This window comes from Thermobia domestica, chromosome 5 (genome assembly GCF_964235325.1).
Source record: "Thermobia domestica chromosome 5, izTheDome1.hap1.1, whole genome shotgun sequence".
NCBI lineage: Eukaryota > Metazoa > Arthropoda > Insecta > Zygentoma > Lepismatidae > Thermobia > Thermobia domestica.
Window position 1 is genome coordinate 248,811,149 of NC_137458.1, and position 19,729 is coordinate 248,830,877.

The following is a 19,729-nucleotide window of genomic DNA, read 5'->3' on the forward strand; positions in this document are numbered from 1 at the left end:
CTATATGTATCTAGCTATCTATAGTTCTCATAAAGAACACCATTAAAGGTTAGTTATTATTGGTAGCATATTGTAAACAATACAATAAAATAATACAGGACGCTACACTATGTCCACAAAGATACTTTCGTGGGGAATTAATGGTGCTTGTTTTCATTCAGAATACAAGAAGACATCAACAAAAATAACAAATAATAAAGGAAAAAAAAGAATCGCACAGACACACACACAAAACATAATATTGTTTAGTGTTGTTTCTTTTGTTGTCATCTGAATGTAACCCGTTCATTGCCACCATTTGTGATGATCCGCTGTTCGAAGGTCAGTCAAGTTCGCTGAAGAAAGGATTTTTCAAGAAATAAAGAAAGGAAGGGGAACTCCAAAAGGAAGTTAGAACTCGAGGGCTTTAGTTAGAAGATAGATTCTATGATGGGAACTATTTTTATTTTTGCATAGTCCAGACCTCAAGTTCAATGTCTTATTGGATTAGCATGACGATCCATCAAGCTATCACTTTACCAAAAAAAAAAAAAAAAAAGTCTCTTACAAACTAAACATGGGGGCGGGCCATTTCTTAGAGCACTGAACATAAATTATATAAACTTTAAAATAAAAGTTTATTACTCCCTTTTTTTTCTTAATTTTTTTTTCGTTGTTGATATAATACGGGATATTCCTCTGTATAGTATAGACCAATGTGGATAACCCACAAGGTCGAGTTTGGCTTTTAACCTTGAAGAAGATACAGTGGTCTGGGCTGTAGAGCAGTACCGTTGTGGGACAAGCGAAAGTGATCTGTACGTGAGAATGGAAAGGCAGCGTTTGTGGAGTGTTGGTGTACGTTACGAGTGACAGTGGATTGAAGAAGAAGGCTGGAGCTAAAGGGGGTTTGCCGAACCAATCCAAAGAGTCTCCGAGTTTATAAAGGTAAACGTTTTACCGGCTGATGCGTCAGTACTTGGGTGTCAGAGGATGTGGTGAGAGAAATAAGCCCAGTACAAGGATGATACGGAAGAAAGGGATTGCGTGTTTGGTGAGTCCAATAATAGCATACATAATAATATACATGAACATCTTATTCCTTTCGTTTTCATTTAAAAAACAAATGCTTAGGGGAAATTATTCTGTACTGGACCGGTAAACTTTCGTTTTCAATACTCTAAATCGTATTCCGAATACTGTTTCAAAACCAGCGTTTTTCGACCGCCTATCCACAAAAATTGTAACACAATTTTATCCTTGTGTATTTCATTGCGACATAACGTTCGTTCCCAGTGCGTGCCAGAGCTATACGGAAACATTGAGGAATTATAAGAACGGAAAATCGAACCCGGTCTCCCGTGTCAAGGTCCGGCTAGCTTATTCTGACGTCCATTATCTTTATACAAATAATAAAATTGTTCAATATATGTATATTGTCTTATATGTGAATAAATTAAAGAATAAGCATTCGGAAGTAACTAGATTTTTCGTTTTCTTATTTTCTCGGTTCATGATTTCTCCCCCTCTTTTCTCCCGATTCGCGAGAACTAAAATATTGATAACTGTTGTTAACAGACTGATAGTGCTTATTGCAAAAAATGTTGATTATTGCTGTGAAATATTTGGTCACCCTGAAGTACTTATGCCGTTGACCAAATCTTTATATTTTTTAAAAAAAATATTTATTTTAATGTTTTTAATGTTGAATCATACTGATATTAAGACAGAAGCAAAAACCAACACAAAATTCACTCTTTGGGATGAAATATGACTCGGTCCTCTTGAGAAGTTATATTCAAGATGCTCATTACCTGGGTTCGATTCCTATTTGGAACCCAGCTTCCAGTTTCCTGAAGCACATAAGTGGTTGACAGTAAAGCTGTCATTAACAACAAAGAGAAGTTATATTAATGGAAAGATGCAGATTATGAATTTAGTAGTCTTTGGTTTCTAATCTCAAAGCTAACTTGGTTGTACTCCCTTGTTGATTGATTGATTGATTTAAAAATTTAGTGGCCCTTTTCAGCATTGAAGGTATATAAGACGAGTACTTACAGCTTATCGTAGGATCCAAAACGTACGGGTTGCCTACCGGGAATCGAACCGAAGTTTCTCACACCAAAAGCGTATACTTCTTCCAATCATCTAATTGGTGATTTCTGTTATTCTATTATCAAAGGACAAAAGAAGGAAAAGAATAAATAATTTTCGAACTTGCTTTTTTTTTTTTTTTTACGAGATCTGGACTAGAGAAGTCTAATATTCACTTTATTTTAAATATCCATGGTCCGCAATCGAATTGACGTGAATACCCAATTTGTATTAACTAGTAAATCTTAATTATGATACATAAAACTGAACAAAATAGTAACTCAATTTTTAAGGAAGAGTGTTTGTCCTTAGTTTGACAGATTTTGGTTCAAATTCCAAGGTTACGAATTAAAGTTCAAAATTCTTCTTTTTCTTTTGAACTCGTGTTCAAATTTTAAAAGAGATCAAAACACTGAAAAAAAACTCATAAATTTTATTCAAATTACAAGAAAATATTTTAGTTATTGATGTTCCGATGTATTCAAATATTAGTGTGAGTGACTTTTCTGTACGTCCCGCTAAAGGCCCAAATTTTTCGATGTTGATATCTTGGTCAACATCGTGAAGTAATTGTAGATCCAATTGAATTACGAGCTAAGGAACTTCAGCTGTAGATCAAGACTTTGACGGGATCTGATATGCCGACCTAATAGCATGCAGATACTACCCTTTGGGTTAGCATACACGTGTATGTGTCTTCGGTGTGCCTATCCCTGTTGGGAGCTCATGTGAATCGGATGCCATATTAAGGTGTACATTCATGTCTTGTATAGCCTCGATGCTGAATTCCAAACCAACCAAAATACCCTCTGAACGGAGATAGTTTTCTTGAGGTCTATAATATTATAATGCTATAATTTGTCGGTATTGTTTGGCCTCCTGAACAAAAAGTGGTTTTAGACTGTTTGGTTCTGGGTTACATCGCAATACTCTTTGCAGCTTGAAGGGGCCGCGGTGGCTGTGGTAGAGCGTTCACCTCTGGTGCTTGGGGTCTCGGGTTCGATCCCAGCCCCCGCCAAGTGAACTTTGTGGTGGACAAACACCGTGTGTGTGGGTTTTCTCGGGGTTCTCCCGTTTCCTCCCAATTTCTTCATTCCACCATTTTTCATTCATTACTCATCATCACCGTCTCCTTTAGCCTAACCGGCATAACCGTGGGACGTAAAACTCAAAGATTTCATTTTTATTTTGCAGCTTGATTAAACTGTACATTATAAAACACCGGTGGCTCAGTGATATAACGCTCACCCAAGTGTGGGGGTTCCCTTCGTCGATCCTAGATCATGTAAATTCGTAGTGGACAATATCTTATCCGTGAGTTTTCTCCACCTAAGTAAGTATAATTTCCTCCCACTTTCCCACTTTAATGATTCTTCTATAATCGCATACTTGGCTAATCACTCGTTCTTTTTGCTTACGGAAAATAACTTGAGATTTGAAATTAAATTTGAGGTTATGGTGGCTCAGTGGTAACACGCTGATCACTAGTACGTGAGTTCCCTGATTTGATCCCAGCTCGCGTCAGGTGGACAAGCACCGTTTGTATAGATTTTCTTGAGGCTCTTCTATTTCGGTCCACTTTTCTTCATTCCACTATTTCTTACACTATCATCACTGATCACTGTTTCCCTTTGCGTCGGAGTATATTCATGGAGCAGTAAACTTAAAAAAAAAAAAAAAAAAAAAAAAAGAATTCATTTTTGGATACTGAAAACAAAAATATTTAGTAGTATTTAATAAGTGTAAAGATCGCACCCCAATAGAAACACGTTAATCACTTTAAAAAATAAAAACAATCATCATTGACTGATTGATATTAGCATCCTTTGTTAGAGAGAGGCTGTAAAGAACAAGATCTACAGTTTGAAATGAGATCTGAACCACTGAATAGTGCATTTGAAGCTTTCCCACTTAAAATTGATCCCGGGACTTCATGCAAAAAAGATACACGTGGTAACCATTAGACCATCGAGAAGGACTGACTCTTCGTTAAGTATAGTTAACTTTCGAACTTGAATAATCCGTTAATAGGTAACACAATGTGAAAACTCGTAGCTCTACTTAAATCCTGAAATGAAAAAAAAAAAAATCTTAGACGCTGAAATTAATAAATTACACAAAATAATGGGACCGTTCGATGTATTAAATTGAAAAAATGCTGGATCTTACTTCAGTCCTAGTCAAAGTAAATTTATACAAAATTATGCACTAAAGCTCCGTTATGGCTACGTTGTTGATGTAAACGACTTTGCTGCGGGGTTTATAGGACAAAGTCTACATAGACTGTTAGGTTTCCCAATGCCCGAGTTAGATTCTTGTGGGTGCCTGTGCAGTTCTAAGTCCGCTTTAAGCCGAAGATTCGCTTTTCGCAGCTTCTGTGCTGAAATAGTTACTTAACTTCTAAACAAAAAACAAAAATGTGTAATGAAATGGAATCTTTAAGTTTTATGTCAGCTAGGCTAAAGGAATTGGTATTGAGTTTATCGTCCCCTTCAACAGCGAGACTATGTGAGACATGAGCCTATAGCTTAACATGGGATTCGAACCACATGAGCTTCCGCCGGGAATCTAACCCCGATCTGCCGCGACAAAGGTGCGTACATTCTCTATTATACTCCCGAGTTAGCTTACTAGACTAAAGGAAACGTTGATGATGGGTATGAATGAAATGGTGGAATGAACACCGGGAAAACCCATGCACACGGCATTTGTCAACTACAAAGCTCACTTGGCGCTAGCTGGTATGTAACCGAGGATCCCATGCCAGAGGTGAGCGCTCTACCACTGAACCACCCCGGATCCCAAAATGAATATATTATATCTAAATTAGTGATGCTATTTCTTCTTCTTCTTCTTCTTCTTATTTATTTATTTATTTATTTTTTTGAATACAGTATATTAATATTATTTTGAGTACTGTTGAAACGAAATTAAATCTGTAATTTTACATCCCACGATTACGCTCTTTATGTAAAGGAGACGTATGGTTAATGAAAATGAATGATTATAGAAATAATTAGTGAAATGTGAATGTTGGAGGAATCGTCAGAAGGTCGAAATGAAATTTTTAAGTATTACGTCCCACGGTTATGTTGGCCAGGCTAAAGGAGACGGTGGTGATGAGAAATGAATGCAACGGTAAAATGAATAAAGTGGGAGGAAACGGGAGAACCGCGAGAAAACCCATCCACATGGTATTGATTCACCACAAAGTTTACTTGGTGCGAGTTGGGATTGAGCCAGGGAATCCATGCATCAGAGGTGAACGTTCTACCACTAAGCCCCGCGGCCCCCGTCAGAAGGTCGAAAAAAGTCGCGAATACAATGTTGCTCACCACAAATTTACATGGGATTGAACCAGGGACACTTCACATAAAAGTTGAGAATTCTATCATGAAGCCACTATGCCGTCTTTATTAATATTGTATCAGTTTAAGCCCTTAGGTTCTTCACGCCATATGACTTATATCAGCGTTTCCCAACCTTTTTCAACTTGCGGCACACTACGGATGTATAGTAAAATCGCTCGAACCTTCCCCAGGCGGCTACAAAGGAAGCGGAACACAATTGAAGGAAACCGCGTGTTTCTTTGTAACATGGGAGGGATAATTCAACATGTCATTCCAGTTGAGGGTGGCCTGCCAGTTGACCTGCTGAAAAAGAAAGCGATGTTGCAATTTTCACCCTCTTGCTTACTGATTCTTCAGTAATCCTCGCAGAAAGACAGATTTATCTAGTTTTTTCGTTACTTTTGTTTTCATTGCATCCTCCTCCTTCCGTCTCCTTTAGCTTGAAAGGCATAGCTATGGGACGTTAAACTGAAATATTTGAATTCAATTTCGATATGATGTAATGAAGAAAAAAAGAAATCAATCATTAGTTTCATGATATGTGCTTATATTACTCTTAAATATAGCATATTGTTAATATTATGTAACTTCCATAACGATAACTCTTGTACGAACCAAACATGTTAAATAGTTCGCCCCTGTCCTTCCCCGCTCACCGCAAGGCAGTGCCGCAAAAGCCCGATGAGAAAAATATACAATCTTTCTTTGCTACTCCCAGAAATCAGCCCTTGACCGCCCCTGTCCATACTATTATAGCCTACTGAATTCCTTTAATGATTGTTATGTTTTATTATATTATTATTATTATTATTATTATTATTATTATTATTATTATTATTATTATTATTATTATTATTATTATTATTATTATTATATAATGTATCCATCGATAATAAAAGTTTAACGATGGCAACAACGTATTACCTCGACACCAAACACGTGCCGTTTATGGTTTATTTGGAGTGTTATTTATGAGGGCGGTTAGGAAAAATTTTCTGCTTGAGTACAAAGGAAGCCGGTTGGGGACGAATAGAACGTCTCGACTATAACTTGAATTCTCGCGGCACACTCATAGATATTATTGTTATTTGCAAATATAAAATACGATGGTGATTTTTTTTCTGTGATTACTGATCTCCTTCTCACAAAGATGAAAGCTCGATCATTGGTTTTCCCCTATGCTAATTCATTATGCTTATTTTTTATTCTAATTTTAAAATAGAAAACAATTGCAATGAAATATAGGACTCAGATTCTTAAAAATACGCTTTCTTTTTCGAAAACTGTATCCAACCTTTCACTAAGAACGAAGATCACTAAATAACGAACTAACAAACAAATGTCTTGTACATTTAGCTTTGCTGTTTTAAAAACCGGTGCATATTATTGCAATCACACAGTTTGCGATGTGTCGAAGTCAAAACACACCTGTTGAAGAAAGTGTTCTGTCATTCACGTGCGAATGAGTGTTCTACGAACGTCCATTTGACGCGTACCGTACAAGTGCTTCCATTTCTCGGTGTTAGTATGACTCTCAATTTAAGCATAACATAGCAGCTAACCGTGGAAATGTGTACGAGCCGAAATACTGTCTGCTATACAGTAATAGGTGTAGAATAATATATTACAATTACAGTAATTTTTTCCATGGTAGAAATTCATAGTAATGTGAAATACAAAAATATCAAATTTTTGTTGTGTCTTGCTATTTGGTTACTATAGAATTAATAATTTTATTTCGATTTCCTCGCGGCACACCAGCGGTCCATTCGCGGCACACCAGTGTCCCGCGGCACACCGGTTGGGAAACGCTGACTTATATTATTGATTTATTTTTTACCACGTCTGGGACTTGAACCTGGTACGGTTCGCAGGTGCACAGACTATCATGAAAGACCAAACCTCACAGTATAGATCGTTCCGAACACACCAAGGCTTCTGCAAGAGTTATGGATCATAGAGTTACGCCATCTGCCTCGACACTTAATTCAAAACTATGTCCAAAATTATTATTTACGTTGCACCAAGCTGATATGGGTAGAAAGTTAGCATTCTCACTGCGTGATCGCGAGTTATCGGATTCGAACCCCGCTGCCAGCCCTATTACCTTAAATGTTTTTTCAGGGATGACTATCTTCCTAGTTATGGAACTTTCCTAACTTCTTTTCAAATTTCATTCCTTCTCTCTCTTATTTTTTTAACAACATCGTCACTAGTTCAAAAGCGTAACGGTGTTCTGTGGTTGAGCGCTCACCTCTGGTGTAAAGGAGTCCTTGTTCGATCCCAGGCCGTTTGAGTTTGTAGTGAACAACATCGTGCCTGTGCATTTTCTCGGGAATTTTCCAGTGCTCCTTCCACATTCTCATCCCACCAATTCTTTTAAAATCGTTTACTTTTACTAATCATTCGTCTGTTTTAGCGTAAACAACAAAATGGAATTAAATGAAATCTTTCAGTTTCAGTCCCACGTCTATGTCCTTTAGGCTAAGGAAGACGATGATTAAAGCAAGTGAATGATGGTGAAAGAATTGGTGGAATGAAAGTGGGGGAGACAGGAGTACCCCTGGAAAACTCACGGAAACAATATTGTCTAACACAAACTTGTTTTTTCCAGGGATCGAATCAGTGACCCCATACACCAGAGGTAAACTCTCTACCATTGAACAACCCGTGTCCCCCCGCCTCTAAACAACTATGGGTAGGTAAATTAAAGATTTCGTTTCATTTCAGAGGCATATTTGGGGGGGGGGGCTTCCAAGCTTAAGCCTCCCGAAATCTTATTTACTATAGTAAAATTTATGAAATATCTTGCAGAATTTTCACATTTTCAGGCAAAGCCCCCCCTTCCAAAAGCTAGCACTCCCCAAAACAAAATCGTAAATACGCCACTGTTTCATATTAAATTTCTAAAGTTTTTAAAGTTCATATTAAAGTTTTAAAGTTAGAAATTTTACTTTCCAACCTTCTTAATAAAGGAGAGAACTAAATAAACAAATGAATACGGAGAATAATGATAACCCTTATATATATTATTTACATCAATTCTATTGGAATATAAGTTACAAACAATTTATGTCAATAGAAAGGTTTTTCTACATAGTTTTATGTTCGAAGTAAAAAAAAAAAAAATCGTCCTCTGGGGAGAATGAGAGTTTTGCCTGTAGATTTCTCATATGATGTCTATACTTTAATGTTCTACAGTACTGTCTTTTTTTTTCTTTTTTTTTCTAAGGAGTAAATTAGAAAGACAATAAAACAGAAACAAACAATGACGAGAGGATTATGAATTACATTTCTGATCTTTTGTCCCCTATGGTCATGTTAGCCTATCAAGTATGAGGGATGGTGCAGGCCCGTATCCAGGGGGGTCTAGGGGGCCTAAATTTTTGCTGCCTCCCTAAAATTTTAACGGTAGGCTTACAAATGAATTATAATATGGTTGGATCGGGCTCGCCCTAACTTCAGCCGGGCCCCCTACATTTTTGGGCTGGCTACAGGCCCGGAATGGCGTCCATCGGTGATCACACTACCTCGGGAATTAGGGATGAAGAAAGAGGCCTGAAAGCATTATGTTAAGTACCATCTCGGCTTTTGCCTGATATGAATGAGAAAAACGCAGAAAAAAACAATAAGGATGCCTGTCCTGAAATAGCCATTATATCTTCTCGATCGAGTGTCCCCAGTGTGAATCGAATCCGTGATCGCTCTACCAAAGGTGAGATCGTTAGCGGCTACGCTACGCGGGGCCACAATAATGACATATGAGTAAATGTAATGAAGACGAAAAGAGGAAACAGAAAACAGTACAACACTAATTATGCCCAGGTAAACCGATTTGCCAAAGCCACTCTTACGCAGTAATGTTATACTATAGGCCTACAGCATTTGCTGCATAAAATGGGATAAAAAGTATTATTTGAATAAATATTCAATTATTCGAATATTGATCATTTTTCTGATGTATTCATCCTAATCTGAATTCATTCTCTGAATAAATGTTTGAGTAATTATTCATTATTCGGTTACTGGAGTAAGGATATTTAAATAATTCATTATTGAAATGTTCACAGACAGTACTAATCAGATCCACTACTCTGGTTGTATTCACGGCAAGTAACCTTATTGTGAATCAAACTAGGGACCACGCGCATATGCGTCATCTACTTAGCTACGAATGTAGACATATTAATATTTCCATTCAGATGGAAATGTACGGAATAATTATTTCTTAAGCATAAATTGGTGAATTTCTTCAGATTCGCACGCCTCTTCCTGGCTTTTTCATAAAATTGCTTAAGTACTATGCATGTAAGTTGTAAGAAAAATATAATAGATATATTATAATATACGTATAGATAAGGAGATAATAGGACGTAACACGAGACTATACGGTGTATACCCGCCTAATGTTTTTATAATGTGTATTCATCTTAAATTTATGAAAGAATGAACCTATACAGAGGTGGATATACGCTTTATTTTTGAACGGTCGAACGTACATCTACCAAAAAGTCTAGCAGTATGCCACTATATACATGACTGGGATATCACCCAGTCAAAGAGGTCCAGGAATCGTTCTCGATTCAACATTTTCAAAGTTACAGTTTTTTTTCTTTGTTTTAAGTAACCCTGAAATTAAAGTGTTCATAAAATATTTGATTTGATTTTGAGGTTAGCCTCCCGTTCAGCAGCGAGGCTATAGAAGACGTGGGCCTACAGTTAAACGTATCCGAAGCATGTGAGCTTCCGCCTGGAATCGAACTCCAATATCCGACGCCAAAGGTAAGTACGCTAACCGCTCAGCTGCGAGGGAACTCGTGTTCATAAAATAAAACAAACTTGACAAAGGATCAAAATTGTTATTATTTACGGGATTTTACAGAAAGTTGTGCTGTCTTTCGGTAAACCGTATTTTCTTTCCTTTTTAGCATCATTCCATTGGCTACTTAGACCTTTCAAGAGGTTGAGAATTTCTTGTTAATATTATACTTTTAATAGTTGAATTGAGAGTGGATTTAGAGTTTAACGTCATTTTCAGCAATAAGGTTATATGAGACGGGACCTACTGATCAACATGAATCCGAACCACATGATCTCCTGGTACTCGAACTCGGGTCTACCATATACTATTAATAGTTATAGATAAAAATGTAATATGTTAGCTTGCACGTTCAACCAGAAACTGCAGTACAGTTATTCGTTTACCATAAACTATTTAATCCTCAACTAATCAAATATGCTAATTTAGAGCTGTACTCTTTCCAAAAGATTGATTGAAATTATAACTAATTTTAGTCTAGAACTTTTTACGAATATTTAATACTTAAAACTTTTTGTGTCTTGTGAATGTTTCTTTATATAAATACGTTTCCGCGTTTTATAACTATGTTGCAAATATGTCTTCAATTCTAGCTGTCATTAAAAGAATAACGACGTCCTAATAAATACCAATTTAACTTCTGAATTAGTTTATTAGCAGATTAAAAGTTCAGAAAATCTATATGAAAAACATAGTTCGACATAGCTACTAAAGGAAGTGATTATGTCTTATTCTTCGCATGTATGCATGGTTCAGGGTTCAATACCCGATTGATTCGGCTGCAAAATCGAGTAGTGGTTCGAATCCAACTTTAAATTATATATTCCTTCTCGTGTAGTAGACTATTTGCTAAGAGAGAACATAAATCCAAATCAACCATGCAAACAAAAAAAAAATGTCTATAACAATATTAAACTTTTATGCTGCTTGGTTCCAAATTGATTGAACAATTTTCAATTCCGGTATTGTCGTCATTTCAAAGGACTGACATACGTCATTAACATTTTACAATTACGGACTTAATAGGAGACGATAGGGGGCTTCCCTCTTGTGCATGCGGTCCTTAGTTCGATTCCCGGCCAAGTAAGTTTGTTCTGGATAACATCGTTTCCGTACGTTTTCTTGTAGTACTTTCCGTGTCCGATTCCTCCCACTTTTCATTCCACCATTTTTTCCAACATCATTCACTTACATTAATCATCCATCTTTCTTAGAATAATCGTGGATCGTTTAACCGAAAGATTTCATTTCAAAAGGAGACGAAATATTAAATGCATATGATAATTTTTGGTAAGTAAATGAGAAATATTATAGTGAGATTAAAAGTAAGTTCGTAGTGAAAGATTTCACGGGAGTGATTTCATCTACGAAAAGCAGTGAATTCAAGGGGATTCTAGAAACGGAGTGGATATTTTTTCCATGGAGAAACTAAATTTTGTCTATGCTGGGTTTTGAAATTTTAATTAGCTAGTGTAAAAATAGGAATACTTGTCTGATGAGAACCTCTCTTCTTCCTCCTCCACTTCTCCTCTCCTAATGAATTCGTCACAGGTCACAAATACACATTGCTTTGAATTGAACTATATCAATTTCCACTAAAGTAAATTTGGGGTCTTAATTTTTACCCCCCCCCCCAAAAAAAAATCATGAATTAATTAATTAGTTAATAAACTTCTGGTATTACAGTATACCACGAGCTATGATCGGCCAGTTAGTGCAACTTCAATTGGTGGTGTGTATTTAGCACATCGACTTCCTACATTTTTTATTTTTGACAGTGGTAGATCTTGATGAAATCCATTCTGTAGAAGCTAATAGAAGAGAGCTTCAAGCCAGTAGCCAGTCCAAAAATGTAGAGGGGTCCCGGTAGAAGATAAGGGAAGCCCGATCCAACCATATTATAATTCATCACCATATTATAGTTCATTTGCAAGACTACCGTGAAAACGTTTAGGGAGGCCAGGAAAAATGTAGGGGGGCCGGTTTCCCTAGACCCCCTTGGATACCGGCTTGGAGAGCTTCATCCACTTTCGGAAAGCTTTATACAAGAATTACACTAGGAAGAATTTCTTTTTGCTAGCTTGTAACGAAAAAAAAAATATTTACAGATGTGACTTCCTTAAGAGTCGCCACTGGTTTCTGATCTTCTATACTTTTTCTCGAGGTTCTTCATTCAAGTAGCTCTTCAAATACCTCACGAAACGAGTTCTTTGGCGATAATTCTGTACTCTTACTGGTAAACGGTCACGGAACCACACATTCGAGAGGCACTAGTGCAGGGATGCAAATAACCACTCGCCCGAGGCGAGCGGTTCATCGGTGTGGGCGAGTTTTTAATATCCCTATTAAAATACCGAAGGTGAGTAAATGATTTCTATTGTGGAATGTGAGCTAGTAGCTTTTTTCTTGGGCTAGTTAAATTTTGTTGCTTATTTGCATTCCTGCACTAGTGCTAATCATTCCCTTCTCAGTACCAACCTATATGAGACGGAATCCAATGCTTAAAGTGGAATATTTTAATCACTGTTCTGATTTGATCCGGAACAACTACCTCCCCCCAGAAATCAAAGCAGTGCTCTCATTTAGGGGTACCAAGGGGTTAATTACTCCCTGAATTTCTATATGTATATTTTAGCACCTTAATGATTAGTATAATAATAATTATAGTAATTTAAAAAACGTGAAACTACTTATGTCGGTGGAAAGTCCTGTCTCCAATCAAAACCTGATACGATGCTACTGAATCGAACCTGGGACCACACACACACAGAAAGTATGTACGTCAGCAACTTGACTTCAAATGATAACCTGCTATACATTCACATACCTTGGCACGCAAAATTCTTGCTAATTATGCAAAAAAAAAGTCTTATAACTCAATTTAACATTTGATTTTTAAAAATCATATTTTGGGTATTGTGGAGTACGTCTCTTTTCAAAACGAGGCTACATGAGATATAGACTTAGAATTTAAGGTGGAATCCGAACCACTGTAATGTAGTCAAAATCTTGCAACAAAGATCGAACTCAGGACCACGCTCAGGAAAGGCGCCTTCGCGCTTGCCACTAGATCATCGAGGAGAGCGATTAACATATCTTATATGCTTTTCATATACAATATGAAACTCCATAAGCTAACACCATAGCATTTGCTGGTACTGGAATGAAAGTGAAGTTACTCTCCATGGCATTAAGGTGTTCCATCTCCTTCAGTTAATAACTATCTTCATGTAACAAATAATTGGTCTGAGTCAAAGCATGCTCTTAGCCCACGGCTGATCATGAACGTCCTTAATAATTAGTTTCTGCATAATGAGCTAGAATCATGAAGGCTACAGAAGATTTTTATTTTTTTAAGAAAAAGAAGAAGAAAAGAAGAGCTACCTGAAATTACAACATACATTTTTTCTTTCAATAAGTAACGTACCTTTCTTCTTTTACGAGAGCGTCAGTATTTAATCACCTAGTTTCAATAACATTCAGTTAGATTTTAGTATAATTAATACTAAAATATTTACTTACAGTTAATAAAGCTACCTGCAACATGAACAACAGAATCATTTATTTTTGTAGAAATGTTAAAATAATAAACGTTAAAAAGGCTTTTAAAAAACAACGCTTTCATGAAATGCACAAAAAGGAAAATATAATTATTTTGGATGAGTAAAATATTTTTTACAAAAAGACCAAGACTATGCACTTTTAAAGTACTGTTTTTAATACTTTTTTTTATTTTACAGGTAATATATTTACCTTTTTAAGATGCTGTTTCGCAGTCAATTAGTTATTGAAGTTCATTGTAAATTTCACAATCTGAAACGCAGTTCACAAAGATCCCTAGATGTTATACTACACATGCCAACTTTAGAGCACTTTTGGTTGCATAACGGAATAGGATACATTGAATAACCATTAACTTTAGAGTAAATGATAAGTAACATCAAAAATTATGTAAAAATATCGCACTGTCATTAGATTTACATATCCCACAATTGTTACAAAAGTGTCATAATCCCCCCAAAAAAGTTAAGTTTTGAGTAAATTGTATTTGAAAGTGTTAGTAATACATTCACTTTAATGTTATACACTAGTGAAACTAGCGCTCTCACGCAGCTTCTAGTAAAGCTAGTGTCATAATTCTTATATTGCCGCATAGAGGGCAGGCTTGCAAATCCGATATATTCATAACTTAAAATTGACAATTTTTGAGTTGTAGCACTTTTGTACCAAAGGTGCGATACAAAACTTTATATCCCTATTTGTAATGGGATTGGGTGAAGTTTAAGTTTTAAGATTTGAATCTAACAAACGAAGAAAGTGTTCTAATAAAATCTCTATTAGAAAAATGAAATTAACAGTTTAACGTCCCATGATTAGGCTAAGGAAGACGGAAAATTAAGACAAGTGAATGATGAAGGAAGAAACGGAGGAATGAGAATGTGGGAGGAAACAGGACCACCCGAGAAAACCCACGGACGCGATGTGGTCCTTCACGAAGTTACTTGGCTGGGAAATGAACCAGGGACCCCACACACCGGAAGTAAGTGCTCTACCACTGATCCACCGTGTCCCTCCTTTGTTAGAAGAACCAATAATAAAATTATTCTAACTCTATATTTACTCTTACTCTCTAGTAGAGTGACTGGCGCGTTTGTCTTTGGCGTTCGAAGTCCCAGGTTCGATTCTCTGTGGGAGAGGTATCGAATGCACTATTGTGGGTTTAGATTCCACGGTAAATTATGATTTAATTTACCGCCAGGGGCAAGATCAGGTATCATCAGAGTTGTCACTCGGGAAACGGGGGTGGGCAGAGCTGACTCGAAAATAAATGAAATGAAATTTTTGAGTTTTACGTCCCATGGTTATGCCGATTAGGCTAAAGGAGACGGTGATGATGAGAGATGAATGAAATGGTGGAATGAAGAAAGTGGGAGGAAACGGGAAAACCCCGAGAAAACCCACGCACACAGTGTTTGTCCACCACAAAGTTCACTTGGCGGGGGCTGGGATCGAATCGGGGACCCCAAGCACCAGAGGTGAACGCTCTACCATTGAGCCACCGCGGCCCCCGGAGCTGACTCGAGCTGGAAGAAACACTTGTTTGACAGGTGTGAAGAAAAAGAAGAATGATGTACCTACCTATGTGAACAATGAGATCATAATTCACCTATTAATGTAATAATAAAAGAAAAACGTCAAACTCTTAAATGAGTGAAGCATCTTGCTCCTTCAAACAAAATTTGAATTGACGCAGCTGGATTATACCATTTTAAATTAAAGGTTACGTCCTTAAAACTCACCTATGTGCACCTCTGCCTATATACAGAAGATTTTTTTTTTTTTTTTAATCTTACGGTTAGATGCAAATGCTGTAAAATGCTTATAGGTTAGGAAATTCAAAAGAGGTCTCTATCTCTTTATGGAGAAGGTTCTTATATGTAATATTATCATGTTGGTTCTGCGCAACACGAGGTTACCTCAGTATGTGTACTTAATTCAGTTTCTAACTGAAGGGTAAATTTTAGGATCCAGCTCCAGACTACAAATGGCGGGCGCAAAATACATAAGAAAGCCAGTGATCATGTTACGAATTCCATAAATTAATTATTTTACGCACGTAGTGTAAGCGAATAACTGTGATGAAATTGCTTCACAAGCAAAAAAGCATTTATAGAGTAACTTCATTTTTGAAAATACTTCTAAAGTCAACTTGGAGTTTTATTTTCTTCTATTATCAACGTGTAATTCCGATATAGTCGCTAACGATTTCGTCTATGGTGCGAGCAGTCCCGGGTTCGATTCCCGGTGGAGACACTCGATCGGAAAGGTGTAACAGCTTTTTCAGGCCTGCCACCGTGAGTGAAGTTTTACCGGAGTTTCTCCACATTTACGCCAGGCAAATGCCGGGATGGTACCTAACATAATTGTCACAGGCAGCTTCTTTTCTTCTCCCATTCCTCGAGCAGTGAATGCTAAAGGATGTCGTGGCAGGTTAACACTGCCATAGATGCCGAAATTAAAGAAATCAAGTTCTTAATCCTAATCCTTTTTTCGTGGCGCATCAAAGTTAATAAAAGTATCACACGTTAATAATAATGTTTTATAAATAATGTGATTGTGATTTAAGGTTGGTGTAAAGGGACAAGTTTTGCCGATAGATATCACTACAGTCTTCGTATCTCTCTCATGTATTTTTTACCTTTCACAAAAATTCACAATTTCTCTTATAAATTTCAACTTAGAGACTTCAAAATTTGAGGGAAGGAACTTCATAACCTATCGAAGGCAACAATCCTTGCCGATTTTTTGTTTGTAATTTTCTTCATTGTTGAAATAGCTTGATTGTTGAAATGGATATCCTAACCTTTAACAATGGAACTGTTTCAACAATGAATAAAATTATAAATTAAAAATCGGCATGGATTGTTACCTTCGATAGGTTATGAAGTTTCTCCTCAAAAAATTTGAAGTCTCTAGGTTGAAATGTGTAAGAGAAATTGTAAACTTTCGTGAAAGGTAAAAAGTACACGAGTGAGATACAAAGACCGTAGTGACATCTATCGGCAAAACTTGTCCCTTTACACCAACCTTAAGTCTTACTACGAGCAGAATACATAATATCTAAACTTAAAGTAGTTTACCCAATTTTCTGTCGATTGGATTACGAATCAACACCGAGAAATTGATTCATCTATTCGTGAAGTTGGAATCAAAGCCGCGAACTAATGTACGCTAATGATTTAGAACACGAGGTTCTCCCTTTTCCTTTCACATCCTCATTCTACCAACTATTTCATCATTATTTTCTTTTATTAATCATTCGCTCCTCTTTAGCTAAAAGAGCAATACCTTTTTTTTTTAAAAAAAAAAAAAAAAGAATGATTAAAAAGATTTCTATATGATGCATTTTCGTGTATCAGAATAACATCATTATATTTTCCTAGGGGCTATATGTTTATCGAACTCGCCTTTGGTGTAGGAGACACGAGTTCGGTTCCCAGTGAGAGCTCATGGATCATATGTGACGTTAACCTTGAAGTCTAGATTTGACATAAGCCTCAGTGCTGAAAGGGGTGCTATAAATTCCAATTCAACTAATAACATACATTGTAGTCTGTGGAATATAAGTAGCATAGATTCAGTGAAATCTTTGAGTTTAACGTTCCACACTTATGGCTATTAGGCTAAGGGAGAAGCAACAGAATAATAATAATAATAATAATAATAATAATAATAATAATAATAATAATAATAATAATAATAATAATAATAATAATAATAATAATAATAATAATGGAAGAATTGGTGGAATGGGAAATTGGGAGGAAAGGAGAGTACCCGAGAAAACCCACGAGCACGATGTTGTCTACCGCAAATTTACTTGGGCGGAGATCGAAAAATTGAAATGAAATGAAATTTTGAGTTTTACGTCCCACGGTTATGCCGGTTAGGCTAAAGGAGACGGTGATAATGAGTAATGAAAGAAATGGTGGAATGAAGAAAGTGGGAGGAAACGGGAGAACCCCGAGAAAACCCACGCACACGGTGTTTGTCCACCACAAAGTTCACTTGGCGGGAGCAGAGTTTGAACCCGAGACCCCTAGCACCAGAGGTGAACGCTCTACCACTGAGCCACCGCGGCCCGGGCGGAGATCGAACTAGTGATCCATGCACCAGAGGTAAACACTCTATCATTGAGTCACCGTGCCCCTTAAGTGTCTAAGAGAAGATGTGCTTAAGAAGATCTTCTCTCACATTTCTACAAATTCTGTTTTTTCTCCCAACGCCTTGAGCCAACATACTGAATGAGCATTGCCACATTACGCCACTGCCATACTTCTTTCAGTGTGTATATGTTTCTGATCACTTAAATGTGTGTCATATAGAAATTTAAGAATTAGATTATAGCGAAAAAACGATAAATAATATTTAAAACAAAATGAAATATTAAAAAAAAAAAACAGCGAAAAAGAACTTCATGAGAGAAAAAGAAGAAGCGGCAGATATTCGTCAAAACTTGACGTGACGGGAAACATTGCGTGTTTTTACATCATGTAGCACACGTTATTGCAGTTAAATGACGAGTCCACTAGGAAAGAAAGAAAAAAAAAGGAAGTGCTGGCAATAAATTCACATACTTACTTTCGTAGCATATGTAAGTATTGTACGTACAACTACATGCGTGAACAAGACACATGTGCTGCCAGTTACAATCCACACACACACACAAACACACACCAACTTTTTTCTTTTTTTCCCTACGAATTCCATTATAGTATGTGGAATAAGAAATAAGACCAACTTAAGCGTTAAAAGTTTTAAACTGAGTCAATTATGTAGGTAACTTGAAAAGAAGAAAGAAAATCATCACGCAACTCTCAAATTAGCGGTAAATAATATGAAGCTATTTAAAATTTACCACAATGTTTAAAACGTTTAACCACAAATCTAAACGTGCTTATGAACCATATCTCTACTAAGTAATTAGTGTTCCATCTTTCCAAATAAATAATTTAATATTTCTTAACGTGATTTTTTTAAAAAGGAACGTAACTAATAAATGAATAATATTCACTTATGTAATAGGGACTTTCTCTTGTGAGAACCAAGCGATGTGGTTTAGCGGTATCCTCATAATTGGGTCGTCCGAAGTGCAAATTTTGAATATCTTTTTAGCTAGATTTTTTTTTTTAACTTTGTTCATACGGTATACCTAAGTGGCTAATTTTGCTTCTCTTCTAGACTAGAGGAGCCGCGGTGGCTCAGTGGTAGAGTGTTCACTTCTCGTGCCTGAGGTCCGTGGTTCGATTCCATCTCATGTCAAATAAACTTTGTCGTGAACCAACACTGTGTACGTGGATTTTCTCGGGGTTCTCCCTTTTTTTCCCCTCTTTCTTCTTTCCACTCCATTTCCTTCATTTCTCATTATCATCGGCTCCTATAGCCTATCCGGCATAAGCGTGTGACGTAAAAATTAAAGATTTTATTTCATTTTAATTTCATTTCATTTGGAATACGGAACTAATGTCCTTAATTAAAACTGTTTTCCTTGTATACATTATATTTTGAACACAGAATTTTAATGACTAACGCTTTAAACTTTGAAGCTTTTCCACAATCCTAATATTTCAATAAAGAATTTGCATCGTAACAGTTCTGCTGTAACCTCCGACTTTCTTTATTCCTTTAATTTCACTGATTATCATCATCACTGTCACTTCACTGCATAACCATGGGACGTTAACGTAGAAATTTCACTTGATTTTAACAAGATAAATAATAATAAAATAGTTGAGCAATCATTTTTTTTCACCCTGACAACAATGATAAAAATTGACAAGCTTGTCTATTCACCTCCCTAGGCATGTGCCTAGGGGCGGACATAGACTGTGCTATCACTTGCCATCCATGTGATTTCTCAGAGGTACATAAGGCACATACTGGACACATTCCTATGCACCTGAGGGAACATGATAGGCATATGTCT

General features: G+C 36.6%; 1 protein-coding gene across 35 annotated transcripts in view; it reads left to right on the forward strand.

Annotated features, from left to right (window-relative positions):
• The first annotated feature begins 884 nt into the window (after window positions 1-884).
• Window positions 885-19,729, forward strand: part of LOC145686531 (uncharacterized) — a 316,530-nt gene continuing 297,685 nt past the window's right edge. For all 35 annotated transcript variants that reach the window (XM_081759929.1, XM_081759938.1, XM_081759945.1 and 32 more), the window contains exon 1: window positions 885-1,033. In XM_081759929.1, the coding sequence (XP_081616055.1) occupies window positions 947-1,033 (87 nt within the window). In that variant the 5' untranslated portion in view covers window positions 885-946. The remainder of the gene's footprint in view (window positions 1,034-19,729) is intronic.